The sequence below is a fragment of the Pseudophryne corroboree genome, chromosome 2 (assembly GCF_028390025.1).
Source record: "Pseudophryne corroboree isolate aPseCor3 chromosome 2, aPseCor3.hap2, whole genome shotgun sequence".
Classification (NCBI taxonomy): Eukaryota; Metazoa; Chordata; class Amphibia; order Anura; family Myobatrachidae; genus Pseudophryne; species Pseudophryne corroboree.
In genome coordinates, this window is record NC_086445.1 from 831451056 (window position 1) to 831477182 (window position 26127).

At 44.7% G+C, this 26127-nt stretch overlaps 1 protein-coding gene across 10 annotated transcripts in view; it reads left to right on the forward strand.

The window, feature by feature from the left end:
• CDKL5 (cyclin dependent kinase like 5) overlaps positions 1-26127 on the forward strand; it is an 850075-nt gene that overhangs the window by 604976 nt on the left and 218972 nt on the right. For all 10 annotated transcript variants that reach the window (XM_063955716.1, XM_063955713.1, XM_063955718.1 and 7 more), the window contains one exon: positions 19315-19451. In XM_063955716.1, coding sequence (XP_063811786.1) covers positions 19315-19451 — 137 coding nt within the window. The remainder of the gene's footprint in view (positions 1-19314; positions 19452-26127) is intronic.

A 26127-nucleotide genomic window follows, 5' to 3' on the forward strand; every position in this document is an offset into this window, starting at 1 on the left:
TGCGCATGCGCACAGCATCTAAACAGTGCGGGGAGGAAAGGAAATGGCTGCCCAGCTGCTCGGGGAGCACTGGGTACGCCCCCAAAATAAAAAACAGGGTCATAGCGCGATGCCCAGACCCTTATCCAGAGGCCTGCTCATTTTCACTAGGCTCCACCCCCTTTCCGGCCATGGTTGCGCCTTCAGCGTGGCACGTCCCGCTCTACACATTCCCAAGTTGGGAGGTATGCTAATCTCGGTGTAGTTTCCGTAGAAACAAGCCAAGCTTCCAAGTTCATCCTTGGTCCTGCTCCAAAAAGTTACTAACACTCTAGTTAAGGGTCAGTGTATAATTTGAGTGCACAGTCTAGAATCTGACCCATACATTTTTGTTATAAAATTGAAACATTGAGAAGTTTATAGGTGTAACCGTCTTATCAATATCAATATTTATACACTGACCACGAGTGCCGGCAGATCACACTGTTTTTATATATATTTAGGACTTGCACAGGGGGCAGAGGCACAGTGGGCACATCCAGAAACACGGTACTGACATGAGTTACAGGACCCCCTGTCTGAAGTGCCCCCTGAAGGCTTAATCCAGCCCTGGGGCAGCAATCTCCTCTCCTCTCTTGCTCCGGCTCCAGAAGCCTGTGGTGCACTCACCGGCCAGCGCAGGCCACGCAGCACTGTAGAAGTGGAACTGCTGGAGGACGAGCAGCCCCGCCATAGGGAGCAGGTTTGTTCATTCTTCTCTCTGTTATGGGCGTGGGCCGCGTCTGGCTGTGATTTATGGGGGAGATTGGCGGGTACTTTATTTTGACATGGGCTAAGCTCACCCATGTTGTACTGGGGACCCAAGGCTGTACTGCGTATGTTGCATGCTGTATGCATACTGCTAACAGAGTGGGACAGTAATTTGTTCTCAGCTAGTATCACCCTCTTCTGTCACCCACAGCTGGCACCAACTGCTGTCACCCTCTCCCTTTCACTCACAGCTGGTACTGACTGCTGACACCTCTTCCTGTCACTGGCTTCCTGGAATCACCCTCTCCCTGTCACCTACTGCTGTCACCCTATCCCTGTCACCCACAGCTGGCACCGACTGCTGGCCCCCTCTCACTGTCACCCACTTCTGTCACCCTCTCACTGTCACCCTCTTCCTGCCACCAGCTCCCTGGCATCACCCTCTCCCTGGCATCACCCACTGCTGTCACCCTCTCCCTGTCACCCACTGCTGTCATACTCTCCCTGGCATCACCCTCTCCCTGTCACCCACTGCTGTTACCCTCTCCCTGTCACCCACTGTATCTCCCCTGCATCACTGTCTCCCCATCATTATCTCTCTCATGTCACCCTCTGCCTTGCCTCTTGTTGTGAGGCCACACCCTCACTGCAAAACCATAACCACTTTTCTGGGAGCACGTGTGCCTTCGGTCCATGCAGGGATAGTGGCGGTAGAGGGCATCGGCAGGACTCGGCTGATATTATGGCTGCAGTGCCTCACCAACCACTGACCTCACCGCACGCCACTGATATACATATATATATATATATATATATATATGTATTTACACATAATTATACTCCCCTTGCCTGCCCTATCCCTCTCTTTCCCCTGCAGCAGCAGTGACTTACTGTCTCAGTGACAGAGAGTCTTTGCTGAAGACAGCTGAACTGTGTCCTCCGGCAGTGGCTCCGACTCATTCCGAGACTAGGACCGCTGTCTTGGCTTGTGGCAAAGGCACACATGGATTGACAGGGTGTGCGGGGAGCACGGGAGGGGGAGGAGGGAGGGCGCGCGGTGTGACATCATCACGTCACATCACGAGGCGAACAGCAGTGACAGTACTCAGCAGCATGAGCATACTGAATATCCTGGCGGCTTGCGGCGGGTGCAGCAGGCGCCAGGCACCCCCCCCCCCTCCCCGTGCGCACGCTTATGTATAGGGCATGCCTAGTCTAACAATAAATATAAAAACTTTAGTTCTTAATTGGAAATTATAGCCATATTATATTAGCTCTATTTTTAAATGAGAATATCACAGTAAGCAATAATAATGGGAAATTTAAAAATAGAATAAATACGTGAAAGTATAGCCACGTGGAGAAGTATTAAACAGACTTATTGGGCGGTATTCAATTGTTTGAAAAGTCAGTCGGGTGTCTGTTTTTTCCTATCTAATAGACAGGAAAAACTGACACCCAACCGACTTTTCAAACATTTGAATTCCCCCCTCTGTATCCATTAGCAAGTATTCTGTTGTGGATGCTTACAAAGTGCTCTAATTAGAAAAAGGATACAACATGGCCATACCTATATTCTAATCTAATGATTTGTAAATGTGAATAAAAGTCAACCAGCAAACATAACACTGATCAGTTTCAGCTATTAGCATAGGGCTGAAGGGTCATGTGGTGTATATGCATTGTACTGTATGGCTAATACTGCTTTCAGATGCCTGGTCGCACCTGGGATTTGGAAACGGGTCCTTCTTGGGCGCAACCTGGCATTGGACCCTTTCTCACTGGCTCCTGACTGGGCAATGTGCCGGGTCAGGTTGCCATAGGGGGGGCGGGGACAGAGGCCGCATCAGGGGCGGGTGCGGAGGCGGCGCTCGGAGATGAGATCATCTACACGCCACCTCTGCCTATACTGTGAACATGTCCCAGGTCGCATCGACCCGGCAACCCGTTCACACTGCCCATGACCCAGCAATAACCCAGGAATGACCCTTCTTTAATCCCGGGTTGAAATACCGTCAGGTCACCCGGGAATTCAGTACTGACCCCTTTCACACCACACAGCGACCCGTGTCAACCCGGTAATATACCAGGTCGATACCTGGTTATTTGTGCTGTGTTAAAGGGGTATAATATAGGTGACTACTCTAATATTCAAAACCATTCTACAAAAGAGTTAACAAATATACATTTGAAAGAAAGCTGCTAATAAACTGTGTTGTTTTTAGAAGAATTCAACCACCCACCACAGCATTCATTAAGCGGCATATAGATTAATTACAAACAGTATCAGTTTTCCTGTTAGGAAGTACTGTAACAGAGAAATACCATGCCGGGATCACCATTATACAGTGAGGAGGGGGGGGAGGGGTTTTCCTTTCCTGCTAACTTCCACTTCTGCATATTTGTCATACTTAATTGTTTCAGATCTTCAAACAAAGTTGAATATGAGAAAGACAACTTGGGCAAACAAGAAATACGGTTTTAAGTGTTTTATTTATTGGTGGAAAACACCAACTGGTCCTGTGTGAAATAGTAATTGCCCCCTTAGTTACTCATTCAACCAGTGATCCAAATTAAATTGATAATTGGGTTCAATTAGACTACACACAAAAAGGCTTGATTACTGCAAGCCCAGTTGAATCTAAACATCACTTAAATAGAACCTTTCCAGCAATGTGAGGTTGGCTTCAAGTCATTAACAAACAGCACAGAATACTTCAATTAAAATATCTTCCAGAAGGCATGAGATGGAAAGTTAAGCGCCCTACACACTGGGCGACGGCAGCAATTTGGACGATGAACGATCTCGATATTGTCCAATTTGACGTGCATTGCAAAACAACTGAAAATCAATGATGAACGACGTGCGGCTGCGCATCAATCATCGTTGGTGCATACACACTGAGCGATATGAACAATTTCTCATTCATTAATGAACAAGAATGTTCACATCGCCCTGCAAGATCGCCCAGTGTGTAGGGCGCTTCAGTGAAATATAGTAGGCTGGAAAGGGTTACAAAGCCATTTACAGTATAAGTCTCTGGGACTCCAGTAAACCATAATGAGAGCTATTTGCTCCAACTGGAGAACACTTGGAACAATAAATCTTTCCAACAGTGGCTGTCCTACCAAACCTCCTCCAAAAGCACTTGACTCATCCACAAAGTCATGTAAGAACCCAGACAAAAGTCTAAGGACCTGCAGGCCTCGTTTATCCCAGTTACTGCCAGCATTCATGATTCCACCATATGAAAAAGACTAGGCTAAAATGGTATACATTGCAAAGTTGTGAATTGTGAGGCTAATACCACTGCTAACCAAAATGAACATAAAGACTTGTATCACATTTGACAAAATACACATTAATAACTCCCAAAATGTTTTGGATAATGTTCTGTGGACTGATAAGTAAAAAAATCTAACTTTTTAAAAGACATGGGTCTCATTATATCTGCAATAAACTAACACAGTAAGTACATCATACCAACAGTCAAACATAATAGTGGTAGCGTGATAGTATAGGGATGCTTTGCTGCTTTAGGACCTGGGCGACTTGCCATAAGTGACGGAATCATGAATTCTGCTTTTCACCAGAGAATTCTGAGGGAGAATGTCCGTTCATCAGTCTGTGATCTGATGCTCAAGCGCAATTGAATTATGCTGCCAGACAATGAACCAAAGCAAAAGAGCAAGTCCACCTCTGAATGGCTCAGAAGAAACAAAATAAAGGATTTGTAGTGGACTAGTCAAGTCCTGACTTGAATCCAATTGTGATACTGTGACAGGGCCTATGCTTAAAACCCCTCCAATATGGCTGAATTAAAGCCATTCTGCATAGCAGTGTGGATCAAAATTCCTCCACAGCGATGTGGAAGAGTGATCTCCAGAGGGTATATTTACTAAAGGTCGATTTTGTTTGTTTTTGTTCAATGTTAGATCGATTGTAATCGCTGTTGGGCTTCCAGGATTAAAACACACATTTACTAGCAGATGTTTTTTTATATTGATCTTTAAATGTTAGTAAATGTGTGTTTTATCCTTGGAACTCCAACATCGATTAAAAACTATTTTAAATTGATCTAACATCGAACAAAAACAAACAAAATCGACCTTTAGTAAATATATCCCCAGTTATCAGAAGCATTTGGTTGCAGTTGTTGCTGCTAAATGAAATACAACCAGTTATTACATTTAGGAGGGCAGTTATTTTTGTCACATGGGTGATATACTGTAGGTGTTGTATAACTTTTTTTCTTCAATGAATGTGATCGTTTAAAATAGTGTTTTGCGTTTACTCAGGTAGTCTTTGTCTTACATTCAATTCTATTTGAACATCTGAAACAATTAGGTGTGACAAATATGCAAAAAAAAAAGAAATCAGGAACGGGGCGAAAACTTTTGCACAACATTGTATGGCATACCTTAATAGATTGTAATAATTGTATGTGTTCGATAGGAGGTTGTCTCAAATATAATGTGTCTGCATTGTCAGCTATCTAGAAGACTGGAATTGAGAGCAACAAGAGTTATTTCCTAGAATAGCTTCCAACACTTTTCACAAATGTGTCAAATAAAATATGTCACATCATAGAATTTTGATTAGAAAGTGATGTGTGGCTGACATTTCATTGGGACCGTGCCATTCCTTTGCTTACACACTGGGAAATACAAAGTTTGAGCATAACTTTTGAAGATAAATGCTTTGCAGCTTTTGTTATTTATTTCCTGTACTATGTAAGAAAGTGTCTGTTCCAGGGAAGCAAATTCAGTCTCTCTCTTTGACAGCTGACAACTTTGTAACCAGAATGGACCTGACAGTGTTCCAAATTCTCATCTACAGTACACTGAGTAAATAAGTGACATTTGTTGGCTGTGGTGGAAGCTTTAGGTTTTCAACTCGGATATAAACTTATAAAGCCTAACAGTTAGCAGATGTATTAATAGGCTTCTTATGAAAAAATATATTTGTCAGTTCAGAAAAGACAGTAAGCAAATCATTTTCTATTAACGTGTACCCGCTGCCTACTTACAGTGTACCGGTTGGTAGCAAAATTGGAATAATGGGCCTAATTCAGAAGCAGCAAATTTGTTAGCTAATGGGCAAAACCATGTGGACTGCAGGGAGGCAGATATACAGTAACATGTGCAGAGAGAGTTAGATTTGGGTGGGGTGTGTTCAAACGGAAATCTAAATTGCAATGTAAAAATAAAGCAGCCAGTATTTACCCTGCACAGAAACAATATAACCCACCCAAATCTAACTCTCTCTGCACATGTTATACCTGCGCCTCCTGCATGCACATAGGGCCTAATTCAGACCTGATCGTAGCTGTGCAAAATTTTGCATGGCTACGATCAGGCACACTGACATGTCCGCCCCGCATGTCAGCTCCCCCCCGCAGAAGTGCAAAAGCATCGCTGCTGTTCAGGAGTAACTACCGGCCAGCGCAGCTTTTGTGTGCTGGCCGGGAGCTACTCATCGCTGCCGGGTCTCAGCGGCTGCATGTGACGTCACGTAGCCGCTGCGGCCCGCTCGCGCATGGTCCGGCTATGCCTGCATTGATCGGACCGCTCCCACAAAATGGCGGCCAAACGCAGCCATGCCGCCCTCTCCCGCCCAGTGACCGCCTCTGCCTGTCAATCAGGCGGAGGCGATCGCTAGGCAATGACAGCTGTCGTATGTCAGCCATGCGGTGCCGGTGCGTGCGCACTTCTGACCTGATCGCTGTCCTGCGATGAATGGCAGCGTGCGATCAGGTCAGAATGACCCCCATGGTTTTGCCCATTAGCTAACAAATTTGCTGCTGCGATCAGGTCTGAATTAGGTCCAATGTTAGAATTAGGTCCAATTTGCCTTTGGTTTTCTTCACAACTACATCACGTACACTAACAAGTTTTTGTTATGCCTGAGAAATAGGGTGGTCTTCTGTTTGCCGGCGGTCGGGCTCCCGGCGCTCAGTATACCGGCGCCGGGAGCCCGACAGCCGGCATACCGACAATTATTTTCCCTCGTGGGGGTCCACGACCCCCATAGAGGGAGAATAAAATAGTGTGGCGCGCGTAGCGCGCCACCGTGCCCGTAGCGTGGCGAGCGCAGCGAGCCCGCAAGGGGCTCATTTGCGCTCGCCAAGCTGTCGGTAAGCCGGCGGTCGGGCTCCCGGCGCCGGGATGCTGGTCGCCGGGAGCCCGACCGCCGGCCACCCGTAGTGAACCCTGAGAAATATACTTTTGTTATTAGGCATTAAGCTTAAGAACTTCTCTAATACAGCAGGAACAATTCTAAGGGCCTGAGTCACACACAGAAGCGCACGCAGCAGCGTCTATTGGCGTTTCCCCATAGGTGAGTTTATGCAAACTCCTTCCATAGTGTACATCCATTTGGCTGAATGTGCAAGGACTTAGACGCCTACTTTTAGCCTGCATGTACGCTATAATACTGATTAGCCACCATCGGTCGCACCATTGAAAATTCCACCAGCACTGACAGTTGCAGTTTCTCTGTCTGACTGTGATCTTCTATTCTTGTAGCTGTGCATCTGGAATCGCAGCCACTTACATGCATTGGTATGCCCGCGACACTCCCAGCATGCACCCACTGACTGGGCATTTATGCATGCACTAGTAGTTACCGCCCAGGAATGCCCGGTCTTATTCTGCCACATTTCTGATGTCATATGAATAGATCACATTCTGTGCACACACTCTATGTAAAGCATGCATCATGGGGCTTTCACACATTTGTGCACATGCACAAAACTCTCAACTACGAGAATACGGACATTATGTGAGGTTCAGAATCAGGTCCTTAATCGTAGTGCTAAAACACCTTACAAAAGCAATAAGGAAAGCAGCTATCAGCATCAGCTGTCATTTGCATTTAGCCAAGCGGTACATGAGAGATGACAATCATCATCATCATCATCATCATCATCAGCGTGTCTAAATGGCTGCACATTACATCTCTAAGGCAATAGACAGTGCACAAACCAGCCTACAAAGCTGACAGGCCAAATAATTTCATTTGGACTGGACCATCAACCCGCGGCACCCCTGCAGTACCTCAAAGTGCCAGGGCACCCAGTTTGTGAACCACTGCTCTAAGGTATAATGGTCCTTCTGACAGATGCCAGATTGCCAGTGCAGTCATATGAAACAATGGAGTAAATTTTGCTCCAAGTGTTATCTTTAGAAGTATGATGGGAAGAGATAAAAGCTCCTCACTAAGTTCCTGGATGCCAAAACACCGTGCTTAACGTCTCTTTACAGTATTTTCTATTTGAGTACTAAGTAGCATGAACAGCTTGTAATACTCTGCTCTAAAGGCTACAGAGGCAAGTGTTATCTTTATAAATATAATGGGGAGAAATAAAAACTCCTCCTTAAATTCCTGAATGCCAAAACACCATGCTTAGCGTCTCTGTACAGTATTTTCTATCTAGCCAGAAACCCAGCACCCTGTGCAAGATGGGCGGACAATTGGAGGGGACCCGACACACGGTTGCTTGCGTTGTTACATAACCTAGTGGCAGTCTGCCCCGAAAGCCAAGATTCTCCTCTTCCGTATGGTACTGGTCTCGAGTCTCTGGGAAACCCAGAACCGGTGATATCGGGACGCAAAGTGCACCCATTTTCCCATAGACTATAATGGGCCCGTTAATTCACACCCACCATGGGTTCCGATGCTTGCCATTAGCCTTGTGGGGTCACAAAAATGTGGGGTTGGTATCTTCCGGTAGCTAGTCATCTCCCCTTCCATACCAAACCAGTTCTGAGCCAATTGGACCCCCAGAACCGGAGATATTAAGCTTTAAGCCCATTTTCATTTAATTTAATAGTTCACATACGCCTAACATCAATGGACCATTGCTTTAACATGTTCGTTTGCATCTATATACACTATTTTTAATTATTGATTTGTCTACGGGACCTCATTGCCGCAGTGTATTTTAAATAACATAATAATATGCGCGTACAGCATTGCCCATACACTGTAGAGTATTTCAATGGAGACCACACGCATGCGCAGTGGTGATTTTAAAAAGCGACATCTGGTGGATGATCTCAGGTATTACACTCCCCAGTAACGCCAAACGCCATGATAAGCTCTGCGAGCCTCCCTATGACTAAGCACGGCGTCTTGCGCCCAGGCATGCTGCGACTCCGTGATCGGGACTAACGCCATAGACAGCATAGATGAGCGAGGCTCCATCTGTAGCTCTCCCAGAGCCACAGATTAGTAAAATCCATATAGGAACTAAATTCCTGATGTGATTTTCCTGTTTTGTGCTCTAGTATAAAAGGCTTCACATGCATTTCATACGCTTATACATCATCAGAAGCGGAACAGCAATGATTGTACAGTTGTGCATATAGATGATCACAAATATGCAGATTGCCTTCCATATATGGCTAAGATCAAATGAGGGCCGGTTCTTGCCCTTGTGGCGCCCCGGGCAAAATGATAGGGGCGTGGCTTCATACGAGGCGTGGTCAATTACGCCCCATTTGTGCCCCCTGTAGCGCCGCTGAAAGAGAGAATAAAAATGTATACTTACTATCCCCGCTCCTGATTCCAGACCTCTGCAGACAGCCGCCGGCGCCGCTCCTCTCCTCGGATCAGCATAGACACTAGAGGTCAATTATGACCCCTAGCGTCTGTGCCACAATGCTGTGCGGTGCGCGATGACGTCATCGCGCACCGCACAGCAAAGGTCCCCTCCACGAAGGGAAACTAGACGCGTAGCGTCTGGTTCCTTTCACAGCGGGGGGCACAGCGGCGGGGGGCACAGTAGCGGATCTTGCCATGGTGCGGCCCGGGCAAAAGTCCTGCTTGCCCGTGGCAAGATCCGCTACTGGAACAAATCAGTGCACACCAAGTGCACATGCTGGGCTGTCAGTTATCTCCATTAAACTCCTGTATAATGAAGAGTTTTTTATATTGATACTGTTTTCTTATATTAATACTGTGAATTGCAAATACTGTCTTGGAAAACATATATCTGTATTTGGAGACTTCATTGAAAACATTGTTGTGAATTTAAAAAAAATTCTACATTTGTTTCTAACTTAATTGTCAGACTGATAATTATGACTCGGTAAAAAGCTTATTTTCTGTCAAAACCACCAGAAGAAAAAGGCTTTTCACTGTGTTGGGCCTTATATAAACTAGTCAACCCTAGAGAAATCAGTTACCACAGGCACATGTATATCTTACGGGATCAGTGGCTAAATTGTATTTATCAAGTAGTAGAAAGTCTAGCTTTCCTCTGCTAGGTAATGACATCTATTTATAGAGGTACTGATTACTGGAAGTCGGGACCTAGCAAAGCCTTTCCAGCTTCAGCAAAACGTTTCCAGTTTTGCCCAATCCCCGCTGGATTAAAGAGCTAGCAACATGCATGCACGATTCACCTTAAATTATACAATCAAGCTCCCAAACCTCCCACGTTATAAGGCAAGTGGTTGGAATCCGGTAGGCTGATCTATACTCTTGGGGAAGGGGGGGGGGGGGTAATTCACAGTTGATCGCAGCAGCAAATTTGTTAGCAGTTGGGCAAAACCATGTGCACTGCGGGGGGTGGGGCAGATATAACATGTGCAGAGAGAGTAACATTTGGGTGTGGTCAGTGGCGTAACTACTGCCCCCGCAGCCCTCGCGGTGGCTTGGGGGCGAGGGGCTGCGGGGGCGCCACTGATTTAGCACAGATTGACATGCGGACGAGCATCCGCATGTCAATCTGCTCCTACGAACCCTCCCTGCCGTGTTGGAGGGACACGGAGGGCACAGCGTGCGCCTCTCCTGTGTCCCTCCTGCATCATCTCCGGCGGCCGCGGGTCTAATAGAAGAAGTGCCGGTTTGTGAGCCAATCAGAGCTCACAAACGGCACTTCGTTTATTAGACCCGCGGCCGCCGGAGATGATGCAGGAGGGACACAGGAGAGGCGCGCGCTGTGCCCTCCGTGTCCCTCCAACACAAACCAGCGGGGGAGCAGCGGCGGGGGAGGGGGCATATATGGCACTGGGCGGGAATACCTGGCACTGGGGGCATATGTGGCACTGGGGGGGGTGGGGGAATCTGGCACTGGGAGCATATCTGGCACTGGGGGGGGGTAATATATGGCACTGGGGGCATATGGCACTGGGGGGAATATCTGGCACTGGGGGCATATGTGGCACTGGGGGGGGGGGGATCTGGCACTGGGAGCATAGCTGGCACTGGGGGGGAATATCTGGCACTGGGGGCATATGTGGCACTGGGGGGGGATATCTGGCACTGGGGGCATATGTGGCACTGAGGAGGAATATTTGGCACTGGGGGCATATGTGGCACTGGGGGGGTATATGTGTACCTGGCCCATAGGGGGGGGGGCTATATTGTGCACTGGGGTCATGTGAGTACCTGGCACCGTGGGGTAATATCTGGCACTGGGGACATATGTGGCACTGGGAGCACAGCCCTAGCAACAAGCACTACCCCCTAGCAACGAGCATGACACCCAGTGCATGAAACCCCTGGCAACGAGCATGACACCCAGTGCATGAAACACCTGGCAACGAGCATGACACCCAGTGCATGAAACCCCTGGCAACGAGCATGACACCCTGAGCATGAAAACCCCTGGCAACGAGCAGGTAATTTAAAAGTAATTAGAAGCCTTACTGTAGGACTTAATGTGTAATGGGCATTACGGTGTGTGACATAATGTATCACGGACATTGCGGTGTGTGTCATAATGTGTCACAGGCATTACGGTGTGTGGCATACTGTATCACGGGCATTGTGGTATGTGGTATAATGTCTCAGGGTCATTGCAGTGTGGCATAATGTATAACGGGCATTGCGGTGTGTAGCATAGGGTATAACGGGCATTGCGGTATGTGTCAGGCATTACGGTGTGTTGTATACTATATCACGGGCATTGTGGTATGTGGTATAATGTATCAGGGGCATTGCAGTGTGTAGCATAATGTATAACGGGCATTGCGATTCCTGTCATAATGTGTCAGGCATTACGGTGTGTTGTATACTATATCACGGGCATTGTGGTATGTGGTATAATGTATCAGGGGCATTGCAGTGTGTAGCATAATGTATAACGGGCATTGCGATTCCTGTCATAATGTGTCGGGGGCATTACGGTGTGTGGCATAATGTGTCGGGGGCATTACGGTGTGTGCATATTGTGTAATGGGCTTTATTGTGTGTGGCATAATGTCTAAGGGCCATTGCAGTATGTGGCATAATGTATACTGGGCATTACTATAAGGAGGAAAAATGACAAATAATGTAAGGGGCATGAATCAGGATTATTTTTCTTTCCAGTGGTGGCTAACGTCTGGGCGTGCAGGTTGGAAAACTGGGGTATAACGTAGTCTTTTCCTGCAATGCCACGCCCCTTTATGTGAAGCCACGCCCATCCCAACAAAGCCACACACCCTATTTTGCAGCGCGCGCCTTCGGCGCGAGCACATTTATCCCTTTAATAGTGCCAATTATGGGGGATGGGGGGGGGGGGGGGCGCCGAAGAATTTTTTGGCTTGAGGGAGAAAAATTTCTAGTTACGCCACTGGGTGTGGTGTGTTCAAACTGAAATCGAAATTACAGTGTAAGAATAAAGCAGCAGTATTTACCCTACATAGAAACAATATAACCCACCCAAATCTAACTCTCTCTTCAAATGTTATATCTGCCCCCCCTGCAGAGCACATGGTTTTGCCCAACTGCTAACAAATTTGCTGCTGCGATCAACTCTGAAAAACCCCCTTGGGGGAGTGTCGAAGAACTCACTGTAATGTGGGAGTCTCCCAGACATTCTGAGAGAGTATGTAAGCATGCTTCATAGTGCCAAAACAATAGAAAAATTCCAAGTCAACTTAATCTATAAAGCTAGATACCCCCCACCCTGAGTTGGTGTACTAGTAAATGTGTGTGATTTTTGCTGAAATTCTGTGAAGATTCAGTGTGCCGACTCTATTAAAATGCTATTACCCTGAATAGCAGAAATTTCATATACAAAACAAAGCACCCCAATATATTATGATATGATGTCCAAAACATATTTCACATTTGTTGTTTTGCTCATCTTTTTTATGTTGCAATACAGCTCTTTCCATTATTGTGCATAGCTCTGCCACATTTTCCCCCAAGAGAGACCTTTATAATGGAGAAATCATGGCAAAGTATTTTAGCAAGTTGAACATATTATGGGAAAGCTGTTGTGTTGGAGTTCTAACTCACAAGAGGACACACCAGAACACAAAGTGACATTCTTGGATTCTGATATGACTTGTTTGGCTTCTCCTACAAGCATGCAAATTTGAAAAAGACTCCTGCTAAGATACTGTATATATTTTTGGATATACACAGGTCCTTAGGATATTTAATTAGAGGAATTTAAAAATATCTTCCTTTTAGCAAATCTGGTAATGTTACAGTATAGTAAAACATGTTACTGTCATTTTTAGCTTTGTTTTAGAAAATGGGTACATAACACAGGTCTGCGATGAAAAAGCTTTTTTAACAAATTTATGTGATACTTATACCCCTTTCACATCGCAAAAATAACCCGGTATTGACCCGGCATATTGCCGGGTCGACACGGGTCACTGTGCGATGTAAAAGGGGCCCATGAGAATTCCCGGGTTGCTTGACTTGGTAATTCAACTTGGGTTATAAAAAGGGTTATTCCCGGGTTGAATACCGGGTCAGTGTAAACGGGTTCCTGCGTCGATGCGACCCTGGACCCATTTACTACAAAGGGAGAGGTGGCATGGAGATGAGCTCATCTCCCAGCTCCGCCACCGCTGCCGGCTCTGCCCCCCGCCACTATGGCAACCAACTCGGAAAATTGCCGGGTCGGGAAGCCAGCGCTTAGGCTCCAATGCCGGATCCCACCCGGGAAGGACCCGTTTCCAATTCCCGGGTAGGATCCGGCATTGGAGATGTGTAAGGGGCTTTTTAGATGTTTGGCTTCTGAACACGAAAATGACTCCCGATCTCGCCTATCACTTCACATTTTTCTGCAAAACCTGTATTTATGAATAAGTCATTTTTTTCATATTCATTAAAGTAATAAATGTATTCTGTCTACATTTATTATAAAACATTGTCTTAAAGGAATTCAGTCAAGTAAAGAACGTTGCAATTCAGTTCTCGTCATAAAACTTTCCTCCACCCAGTGCCAGATTAAGGTCCACATGGGCCTGGAGCTGAAATTTACAAAGGGCTTAAACCTCATATTGTCTAAAGGAACATTGCACACACAACTACAACTACAAGGTGAGCTGGCGAAGGTGGTACCAAATACAACAGATGCAACACAGTTTTGCCCTGTGCCGGCTCATTTTAACCCCTGCCAGCCACCATATATATATATACACACACAGCATTTTTACAGGCCCTGACATTAGAAAGTTAATAAAGGATGAACCTTTTTGGGTGTGTAATGAATATTGTGGAACTTTTAGCGTGGTCTTCGTTAAAACAAGTGATTTCAAAATTTATAGGCAATGTTAAGGATCCAAACTACACAGAAATTGTCAGGGAAATGCTTAATAGTTACAGAAACCTTGGCTGCAATATGAGTTTAAAGGTATATTTTTGGCATTCTCATATTGAGCATTTCCCAAATAATCTAGGAGACTACAGTGAAGAACAGGGTGAACGGTTCCACCAGGACGTTAAAATGTAGAAATAGATACCGGGGTCGTTGGGACATCAGCACGATGGCTGACTACTGCTGGATTATACACAGAGACGACAACAGAGAAAACTTATAAGCAAAAAGCAACAAAACGGAGTTTGAAGACAAAAAAACCAAGATATTAACGATTTGTTTAATAGTTATGGTTTTGTTTCTATTATTGTTTGATTTTATTGTTATTTTATTATGTAACTAAACAAAAACACAGTGATATCCTCTACACTTCTTCGTAGTTCACAATAAATATGTCAAGAACAATTAAACTTATTGTTTTTTTCTTAAAAATGTATGTAACCCCCTTATAGGTAAATGCGATGTGGTAATTCTTTTTTAGATACTATTTCTTGACGTACACAGGAGTATAATTAAGAATGTAAAAGTATTATTAAAAAAGCTTTCAATACCTTAAATTTCGCAGACCTGTGTAATTATATTGAGATTGTTACAGTATGTGTAATTGAACATTTATAATTTAAAGAAGTGTGGTAGGTGTGAACGCTGCTTGGAGACCTTGGGGTCTAATGAGCGCTTCATGGCTGTGATAAAATAAATTATATTCACATTTGTTCCCGGGAAGGAGGGGAGGCCTGGAGTTTATCCTTTATTATATTTCCTCTCATAGACGCTGGGGCTGATTTAGAGGTTGACGCTATAGCACAGCCACTGCATCCAAAGACACAGCATCAGATCATCTGCGTGAACGTTAGACATCTGAGTAACCCTCAGGATGCCTGGTGAAATCACGCTGCTGGTGACAGTTAAGCTACAAATTACTTTGGCATGTCCATAAAACGGGCTCACACACCCCCATTTTCTGAAACAGTGCCCGTCGCCGCCCCAGAGTACCAGCACTATGTCAGTCATGCTGCAGCTTTTGGGGCACTGTGAGCGTCATCGCAGACATAAGCTGCACATGTACAGTGTGGCTCCTGTGCATCCAACTGTGAAAATATGGGTTCATTGTCCACCTGAGAATCATGCCCATTGTGCATATACTCTGCTTCACATTTACACCGTTTTGTAGTAACAGCCTCTTTAACCACTTAACTGGCTTGGTCGCATGTGATGCAGCTGGAGTCAGATGTACGTTACCTGGCCAGGTTGCATGATATGTGACGCCCCCCTCACAGCTGTGCTGTGACTTAGGGTAAGAATTTTTATTAGTAATCTTGAAACACTTTTTGTTAAGAGTATCTGGTGTCCATAATGATTCGAAGGATGCTATAATGGAAAACAGTCAATCCAATAAATTTAGGTAGGACCTACAAGTTGCAGACAGTCCAATGTTCACAATGGAATAATGTTTAATAAACCAAAAAGCAGAGTCATAGGCATGCGCAGCAAATTTAATTAGGGGTTGCACCACCAGAGAGCCATGTCCAGCACTGCCTTTTGGGCGTGTCTAGCACTGCCCTTTGGGCGTGTCAACCACCGCCTTTTGGGCGTGTTTAGCACCGCCAGGGACATGTCTAGCACTATTTTACATTCTCTCGGTAAAATCACGTGGCTTAATCTAATTTCTGCCTAGTTCATAATAAAGTAGATATAATACACCCCAGAGAAATACAATTAAACATAATGGTGTGACCACTAGACAGTACTGACTGTCCGCTATTGCAGAACCCTAGCTGCTGCTGAATCCTATCACTGCTTACACTTCCCCAACCTATCCCTGACCCAGTGGTGGAACTAGAGAGTGGTGGGCCTAGGTGCATATGCATTCCCCTCCTGACCCCCCACACACACCCTTTGCACCGGATGCACTACACCGTGATTTTGAGTGAGCCACTCTGAAAAATACAGGAGATTTAGGGAGATGAACATTTCAGTTTTAATATAACACAAGTAAAGTTTATAATTTACACATGTGCCATCGGAGCCACGTTTGCATCTTTCTATGCCATCAGACTCCACCAGCTACTTACAGTAGTGCCCCTTATTCACATTATGCCACACAATATGAGTTAAAATTCACATTACGCCACAAAGTATAAGGCAAAACTCACATTATGCCACAAAGTATAAGACAAAACTCACATTACACCACACAGAATCAGCGGAAACTCACATTACACCACACTGTATGAGACGAAATTCACATTACGCCACACAGTATGAGTCAAAATTCACATTACGCCACACAGTATGAGCCAATATTCACATTACGCCACAGAGTATGAGCCAAAATTCAAATTACGCCACATAGTATAAGGCAAAACTCACATTATGCCACAAAGTATAAGACAAACCTCACATTACACCACACAGTATCAGCGGAAACTCATATTACACCACACAGTATGAGCCAAAATTCACATTACGCCACACAGAATGAGCCAAAATTCACATTACGTCACACAGTATGAGCCAAAATTCACATTACACCACACAGTATAAGGCAAAACTCACATTATGCCACAAAGTACAAGACGAAACTCACATTACAACACACAGTATCAGCCGAAATTCACATTACACCACACAGAATGAGCCAAAATTCACATTACGCCAAACAGTATGAGACAAAATTCACATTACGCCAAACAGTATGAGCCAAAATTCACATTACGCCACACAGTAGAGTCAGATACTGTACATATAATATCCCCAGCCGTGCCAGTTACATGTAATGTACCCAGCAGTGCCAGATACACGTAATACCCCCTGCAGTGCCAGATACTCATAACGATTATATATATATATATATATATATATATATAAAACATGTTTCTCCAGCTGCACTTAATAAGGACAAGAGTCAGCTGTAGTGACTAACATTGCAATGGAGTATTGTAAACTTACAATACAGCATTGAAACGCTGGTCACTAAAGCCGACTCTTATCCTTATGGTGTGCCGCTGGAGAAACATGCATGCTGCAGCTATTTGGATTTGCATGCGGAAGGCACCTAAATAATGATCATATTGATTCTATGAGGAGGGCCGCCTTGGGGAACACATTTTATATATATTTATATATATATATATATATATATTTATTATTTTTTTGTATATAGAAGCAGCACTCCCAATAAAAATATTACTTATGGTGCCTTCCTACAGTAGGTATCTCTACAGGTCCACCAAATAGGTCCATCGCAGTGGCACTGAGAAGCAATATTCAGAGAAGGCAGGGGTAATATCAAATATATTTTACCTGCCTTGTCTGAATATTGTTTCTGAGTGCGGCCGCGATATGTTACCCAAACAAAAACAAAACATTCCCCATGGCTGCCCCCCTCTCTTTCCCCTGCAGAAACTGACCTCAGCTGCAGGCCTGCAGCATGGCAAGCTGTGGCATTGGTGTGTCGGCACAAGAGGAGAGAGTGCGGGCAGGAAGAGAGAAAGCGGGCGGGAGAAGAGGGAGGACACGTGGCGTGACATCATCATGTCACATCGTGGGGCGAGTCCAAGAGGTGATTGAAGTACGGCCGCCAGCTAGGAAAAAAACACACTCCACTGTCAGTCACATGACCGGGCGGCGGGCGCAACAGGAGAGAGGCACAGGAATGTGCAGCGATCACTGTACTGCAGGCGTGGCATGTGGGGGGTGCCGGACATTATAGGATGCCTGTGTGCACCAGGCACCTTCGTGCGTACGCTAATGCTTACAGTATATGCTTTCACACAAGGTCAAATTGCATTTGGAATTTATTGCATATGTATAACATTTATCATATATATTGTGCTGAGTGAGAAGAAAAGAAATATCACAGCAAATAGTTGCAAACAAGAAACCCTATATTGCAGGCAGCAGTGCTAGTATCTTGCAAAACTTCCCAAAATATATTGATACAAATGTTATATAGAAATATCTCGCACCAAGCATTTAAGCATAAACACGCCTATATGTGGAGCTAGCACTGGCGTATTTATAATGGGTGCGGGGTGCACGCGGGCCCCCGGAGTCCAGGGGAGACCACACCTTACACCCTGCACCCATTTTTTTCAATACTTACCCTCCGGTGTCCCGCAACAGCAGCGCTGCAGGAATCACCAGGAAAATGGTGGGGCAGCACAACAAAGGGCTGCTGGCGGTATACTGTGACGCAACACAGCAACGCCACACCAAGCAGCACTTTTTTTAGATGAGGACACATCTGTAGGTGAATAACACTGAATGGGTACTAGGGAACTGCAGATGAAAGGTAAAGTAGTCCTACAAGTTAATAAAAACAGTCAGTTTCAGCGCATTAGGGAGCTGGATTGTTGGACATTTTTTATCCATGCACAGCTACTATATTATACACATGAAAGCAGGTGCAGATGTTCATCATTCTACCTCATTTATTCATCATTTATAATCAGGCATTTCTCCTAAAAGTATTCAGTGTAGCGCACATGTTTTCTAATGTCAAGCTCATTTATATGTACGCATTGTCTCATACTGAATATGAAAGATGGCATGTCAGATTCATCAAGAAACAGATCTTACAGTGAGATAAAAATGTCAGAGAAACAGGTGTAAAAGAAGTGTAAAAGAAATAAAGGGACATTTGTTTTGGGACAAAACGCCATCCTGGAATTCGGTGTCACCTGGTCATCCTGTTTTGCTAGAGCTAAATTCCTACAGATAATTGCTTAAAGAATTTCACCTTCTGATCATTTTAGTGTGCCCCCCCCCCCCCTTCCCCCACACACATCCTATAAACAACACGCAAAGGAAGGAGATTACACTGAGGAAAGTTGGAAACGTTCATGTACCAGTAAGCCATTTTACATCTGAAATAAATCACAATACTGCATCTTTATTGCCTACATTTACCTTCCTTAATGAAAGAAGAATGGGAAGGGGTGCACAAACTTGAGAGAACATTTCAAAGAGCAGTATTGTTACTACACTAGTAATTGTGACCCTTTTCCCACTCTTCTGTTTCTTTCAGAAAATGAAGAAGTCAAGGAGACGACACTGCGAGAGCTTAAAATGCTTCGCACTTTGAAGCAGGAAAATATAGTTGAGCTGAAAGAAGCATTTAGAAGAAGAGGAAAATTATACCTTGTCTTTGAATATGTCGAGAAGGTAGGTGGGTCGAAAAATTCATCTGAAATCTAGTTCAAGCACCTGCATCTTCAAGTTGTCCATTTCTGCAAAAATGTCTCAAGCAAACGTAAAATCCACATTCATAATTACATACAATGGGGCCGATTCAGACCACATCGCTAGGCTGCGTTTTCTCACAGCCTGTGATCAGATCTGAACTGCGCATGCGTATGCACCGCAATGCGCAGGCGTGACGGACTGCAGCAACGGGGATTGCCGGTCAGCGACGGGACGGTGCGAAAATTCTGAACGCAACGGCGATCGCAAGGAGATTGACGGGAAGAAGGCGTTTGTGGGTGGCAACTGACCATTTTCAAGGAGTTTCTGGAAAAACTCAGGCGTGTCCATTGGTAGGGAGGGTGTCTGACGTCAAATCCGATCCCAGACAGGCTGAAGTGATCGCATCGTCCTGGGCTGCGCAGAGACTGCACAAAATCAATTTGTGTAGCTCTGCTACACATGCGATCACACACTTACACAGCTAAACTACACTCCCAATGTAGGCGGCGATTATTCAATCGCAGGGCTGCGAAAATCGCTGCCCAGCGATCAGGTCTGAATTACCCCCAGAGTCAGATTAAGGGTGGAAGCTGCTCTTCCCCTGCTCTGGTGCTGCAGTCACCCCTCTCCAGCCTCTGCCGTCAGCAGCAGCTCTCCTGGCAACAGCGGAGACTGGAGATTACCTGAATCAGTCCCTTTACTGCCCGAGAGGTGGGGGGAGGGAGGTGCCCTACAGCCGCATACAGGACATCACTCAGCTGCTGGCATGAGACTCACTGCACTCCTCCCCCAGCAGCATGGAGCCCTTCTTCCTCAGCAGCCTGAAGTCTCCCCCCCTCCCCCCATGGGGCCTGCCCTTCACTTCAACCCCTCAGCAACGTCCCCCACCCCTACCCAATGGCTCCTGTTGCCGGCTGCGCTGTTGGGGGCTGCAGCATGGATGTTGCAGATCTGCATTGCAGAGCTGTGTGGGGAGTACAACAGTGCTGGTGGGTAGGGGGATCCTGGTCGGGGGGTGTGTCTATCGTTCAGGTGGAGGCACACGGCGGATGCTGCCAGGGTTAGTTGCTGGTGGTGCCCTGGACCCCCAGTGGGCTTAATCCGGCCCTACATACATACATACATACATACATACATACATACATACATACATACATACTTACATAGGAAGTGTTGCTATAAAGGGATTTGTGATAATTTTTATATGGGATTTTTCAGACTACTAGCCCCTGACCAAGGTACATTCATGTGAAATACCCTTTTAAATTGTACAACAGATAGATAGATAGATAGATAGATAGATAGAAGATGCTGAATTTGTTATTAGGAATATGTCACGACCTCTTGATGTGAAACTTAAGTGCTTTAATAATTAATTTTAAATTATAGACCCACTTCTCTCTCTTGAAGGTTTTTATGAACATGTAAAGTTAATTCTGTTTTGTAATTTATTCTTATGATAGAGGGATAGTCATCTCACTTTATCAAACAGATTTTGAGGTACTGTGTGTGAAGCGTATACTGCAGTTGTACTGAGTAATACTTTTACTGCAGAATGTCCCAAATTCTGTCATTGCCGTTTAGGTTTTAAAGATATCTATACTTGAGTCCAGATGGTTAAATAAAATTGACTGAGGTACTAATTAAGTCACCTTTGCTCAAGTATGACTATCCTTAAAACCTGGGGCAAAATTTACTAAAGTACGATTTTGGTGATTCAAGTGATTTGGCATTCGATTTCCATTCGATTTGGATTGAACAGATTTACTAAAGACCAAATCGAATGTCAGATCAACTCAATTGCCAAATCCAACTCACATTCGAATAGAAATCAAATTTCTGAAAAACATCAATGTTTTCCCAACATCAAATCACCTTATTTACTTAAATTTCAATTCGAAATCAAACTAAATTGAACTCCAAATCGAACCTCAAAGCCCCAAATATTTAGAATAGTGTTAGACTTTTGATTTTGGCTTCCAAAGGCCATTGTAATGTTAGGAAATTGATAGTGATGACTTTTTAAGTACCCAAAAGTATCTAGGGCAGTGTGGAAGTAGTAATAATGAATGCCCAAGGTTATGGTTTGTTGTGCACCTACCTGCACAGTGCAAATCACCACCTGACTGAGATAGCACTGGGGGATCAATCAGAGCACCATCAGCAGCTTCATGAGTTGAGTAGTGCACATAGTTATACTTATAGTCATCATACTTATTCCATGAATGTGCAATAGATAGTACCAAAGCACAATATTGGGCAATTTGGATGGATGATATAATGAATTTTAAAATCATGAGTGTTGTAACTGGCTATCCTGGTTCCTCCCATGATGCCTACATTCTCAGAAATTCATCCCTGTCTCCAAAAATTCTTGTGGAACAAATGCCAGAGAGATGGTTGTGTAAGATACCAGTATGTGTCAATAAAGCAGCTTATAGCAATTGTTAGTATATTGTTCTAATTTGTTCCCCTACCACCAAAAAAGGTTATTTAGGTTATGGCTGTTGCTCTTGGCTTCTGACTCCATTGTTAAATCCACAAACCCCTGCATATATACACCCAATCCTTGACAGAATGCATCTTTGGTCTTTGTTGTTTTTTTTTATTATTCGGGACTTCCAGTTCTGGCTTCATGCGGTGAGCAGTGCCGCGACTTATCTCCAGAGTAGCCCCACTGTGTTCCCTTTTCACAGCTGTAATTCAGCCTCCACCTGGGAGAGATCACTTCCCCCTTACCCCCTGGTAGCTGATGGACAAGTTCCTGGCACTGGGAACGACCGCAAAGCCACTACTGCCAAGACAGGAGAAGAGGAGGATGGTGGATTCCAATATGGTGCCCAGCACAGATACTCCACCAGCGTCACTGGCTCCCAAAAAGGTGGTTGCAGCGCAGGAGAACTGTGATGTTCCACAGGTGCGTCACCCCACTGATGCCCCTGTCACTTATACAGACATGGTTGACGCCATATCATCCACTATGGGGCCCTTATTGTCTCGAGCTGTTGCAGACATAACACCACAGCTCCAGCAGCTCACTCACAGGTTGTCAGATTCAGATAAAAGAATTGGAGCTGTCTGCCACGATATGGCTGATGCACAGCATGTTATTAAGAAGCTGAAAAAGGAGAATTATCAGCATTGGAACAAGCTGGATGATATCGAGAAAAGGTCGCACAGAAACAATATCCACCTCGTGGGATTACCAGAGTTCCACGCTACCTCCTCTCCTGGGAATCACTGATGAATGCATAGATTTAGTGGTTGAGAGGGTTGGCCCTCCTCCCCGTTTTTCTGATACCCATCTATATGTCACTCTCTTTCTGTGCCTTAATTACCTTCACAAGCTAGCCTTTTTGAGGGCCTCCAGGAAACAACATTCCATTTTGTGGGAGAACAAGAAACTTTACCTGTTTCAAGATTTTTCAGTGGATCTCTCACGTGTCCACAAGGCCTTTTCCCAGTCTGGCCTTTTCCCCAATCTGCTCTCATCTGGTAAAAAGTAAAATGAAGTCCGCCCTACTTTACCTGGCTTGACCCCTTCTTTATGAAGGTGACTCCTGTAAAGACTTTTATCTCCGGATAACGCCCAGGCCTGTCTACATGAGGAATCCTCTGGTAACCCCTGTTGGGGGATCGCAAACTATTTTTTCCACGCCCCCACCACCACCACCACCACCACAAAACATTCTGGCGCCCCTGCTCTCAACGTAGGTGGCTTTAACTCCCCTGCTAAATGACGCAAGACCCTTCTATATCTCAATAAACACAAATTAGATTTAGCATTCCTGCAGGAAACACAGCTCACTCCCCATGAAACTACTAAACTGTACATAATGCAATGGATTGTCCTTGCAGCTGCCCCGTTTAATTCTAAGTCTTGAGGCATAGAATACAAGCTAAACGTCATTTTAACGTACAAATGATCTTTATAACTCCAGATCCTGAAGGGCGATATGTAATAGCACATATTACCATTTATGACTCCAAAATCCTATTTTCGTTGACTAATCTCCATGTTCATGCCAACCTCCCTTTCATTTGCAGAGATTTTAACTTGGTCTTCTCCCTTTATTTTGATCGCTCCAATCCCTCCAGCAGCACACATTCCCTTCCTAACCTAGGTGTTCCCCACTTTTTTAAATCTTTACAACTGATAGATATTTGGAGAGTTCTCCATCCAACTGAAAAGGAATACGTGTGCCTTTCGGCTGCCCATAACACCTTTTCAAGGATTGACTACTCTCTCATATCTCATTCTCTCTTTCCCACGGGGATGGAAGCTGTGATAGAAACAATTTCACTTTCTGACCTTACCCTAACTTGGTGTAGTCTCAGAACCACTGTAGATAGAGGACCCTGCCACTTGTGGTGGTTTCCCACCCATTTATCCCAATCCCAAGAATTCCATGATCACATGCTCAAGGCCTGGAATGACTATAAGTTTCATAATATTCTGTCTGCTGACTAAGACCCTTTTCTCTTCTGGTAGGCTGCTAAAGCATTATTATGTGGTGTAAGTATTTCGTACTGCTCGACTACGAAAGAACAACACTCTTACCACGCATATGAATTACAACCTTCCCCAATGACTAAATAGGCTTATTTAACCGCAAAAACATATTTTGAAGAATTCCTTTGTACCATGGGTGATCGATATCTCTTCACGGTCAATTACCGTGAGCTTTTGACAAACCTAAATGGTACCCGTCCACCTATGGTAGTGAACCCTCTTAGACATCCGATGGCTACCTCACCACTGATAATCAGGACTGACATTATGTGGACTTTCTATACCTAATTGTATTCCTCTACATACACACTCCCCTTCCCACCCTCTACTCTCTATGACATCTCCATTACTTCCAATCTCACCTTTAGCTGTCCCACCTCTCCTTCTTTTTTTGGGGACCAACAATCCCTACCCCAGATGCCCACTGATTTGCTCATTACTCTCACGGAGGAGATTATGGTGGATGAAATTACTATGGGGATTAAGCATCTTAAAACTTCGAAAGCTCAAGGCCTAGATGTCCTTTCATCAGAATTTTACAAAATATTAGGTCCGCAGATAGTGCCCACTCTAGCTGCTGAATATAACTGTATTCTTACTAAACATTAGATACCACTATATTTCAATTCTGCAGTCATTAAGGTACTCCCTAAACCTGGCAGAGACCTGTCCCAACCGGGCTTGTACCAGCCGATATCACTACCCAATTTGGACTATAAATTATTAACTAAAACTATGGGGTTCATTCCGACCCAATCGCAGCTTGCTTTCGTTCGCACAGCTGCGACCGGGTCACTACTGCGCACACGCGGGGGCCGTAATGCGCACGCGCGTCATTGCCCGGTGACAGCCGTTGCCGGGAAACAACGCTGACTACAAAGAAATCGGTCACTGCGGCGACCGCAAGAAGATTGACTGCAGAAAGGGGCGGCAACTCACCATTTGGAACCGTTTTCAGGGAGTGGTAAGCAAAACGCAGGCATGTCCAGGCGAACGCAGCGCTATTATACTAAAATACACTCCCCCATAGACGGAGATTAGTTGATCGCACCAGCAGCAAAAAGTTGCTTGGTGCGATCAATTCAGAATGAGGGCCTATGGCTGATAGGCTTAAACGTATCCTACTATGTATTATACACGCTGACCAGACCGGCTTTATCCAAGGACGACACTCCGTAGTCAACATTCCTAAGGTCTTCTCTGTGATCCACCATTTATACTCTTCAAAAAATTCTGAACCTTATGTTGACCTCGGGGTATCACTTATCGCAGATTATATGCTATTATTTCTTGCAAATCTTCTCTTCTTAATCCCCATAGTCATGAGTATTATCTCCGCATTTGGAGCTCTCTCGGGATATAAAATCAACATCGCCAAGTCAGAAATCCTCCACTTATGCTGCCTTTCTACTGTCTTCTGGTCTATTCTTACCATTGCACCTTTTTTTCTTTTTATGTAATTACCATTGCACCTTTTAAAATTACCTCCTCCTCTTTGAAATATTTAGGAATACAATTTTTTTTCAGACCTCTCTCAATTTTTTATTTTAATACAGTAATTTTTTTAATTGATGAGAAGGCAGTAAATGCATAAAATGACAATACAAAGAAGACAATCCGATGCAAAGATATACAGTGACAAAATAGCAGATGACAACATGTAGCGTATACAGATTCACTTCCAGAAAAGAATATAATGTTGTACATGCATACTCATATCCTCTTCAATACAATTTTTCAGTTTTAAAACTTACCTAAACCGGCAAAAAAAAAAAAAAAGGTTGCTGTCTTAAACCCCAAGTGCTCCGCAACACTCTAAACCGTTTACACATCACATTTCAATAATCAGTGTCCCCATAAAATAGAAAAATAAAGTTATGTAGGAAACTCTGGTGTCAAATGTGTACTTTCAAGCCAAAAAACGAGATTTATGGTAAGAACTTACCTTTGTTAAATCTCTTTCTGCGAGGTACACTGGGCTCCACAAGGATTGGACAATGGGGTGTAGAGTAGGATCTTGATCCGAGGCACCAACAGGCTCAAAGCTTTGACTGTTAACAGAATGCACAGCGCCGCCTCCTCTATAACCCCGCCTCCCTGCACAGGAGCTCAGTTTTTCGTTAACCAGCCCAATGCAGTAGC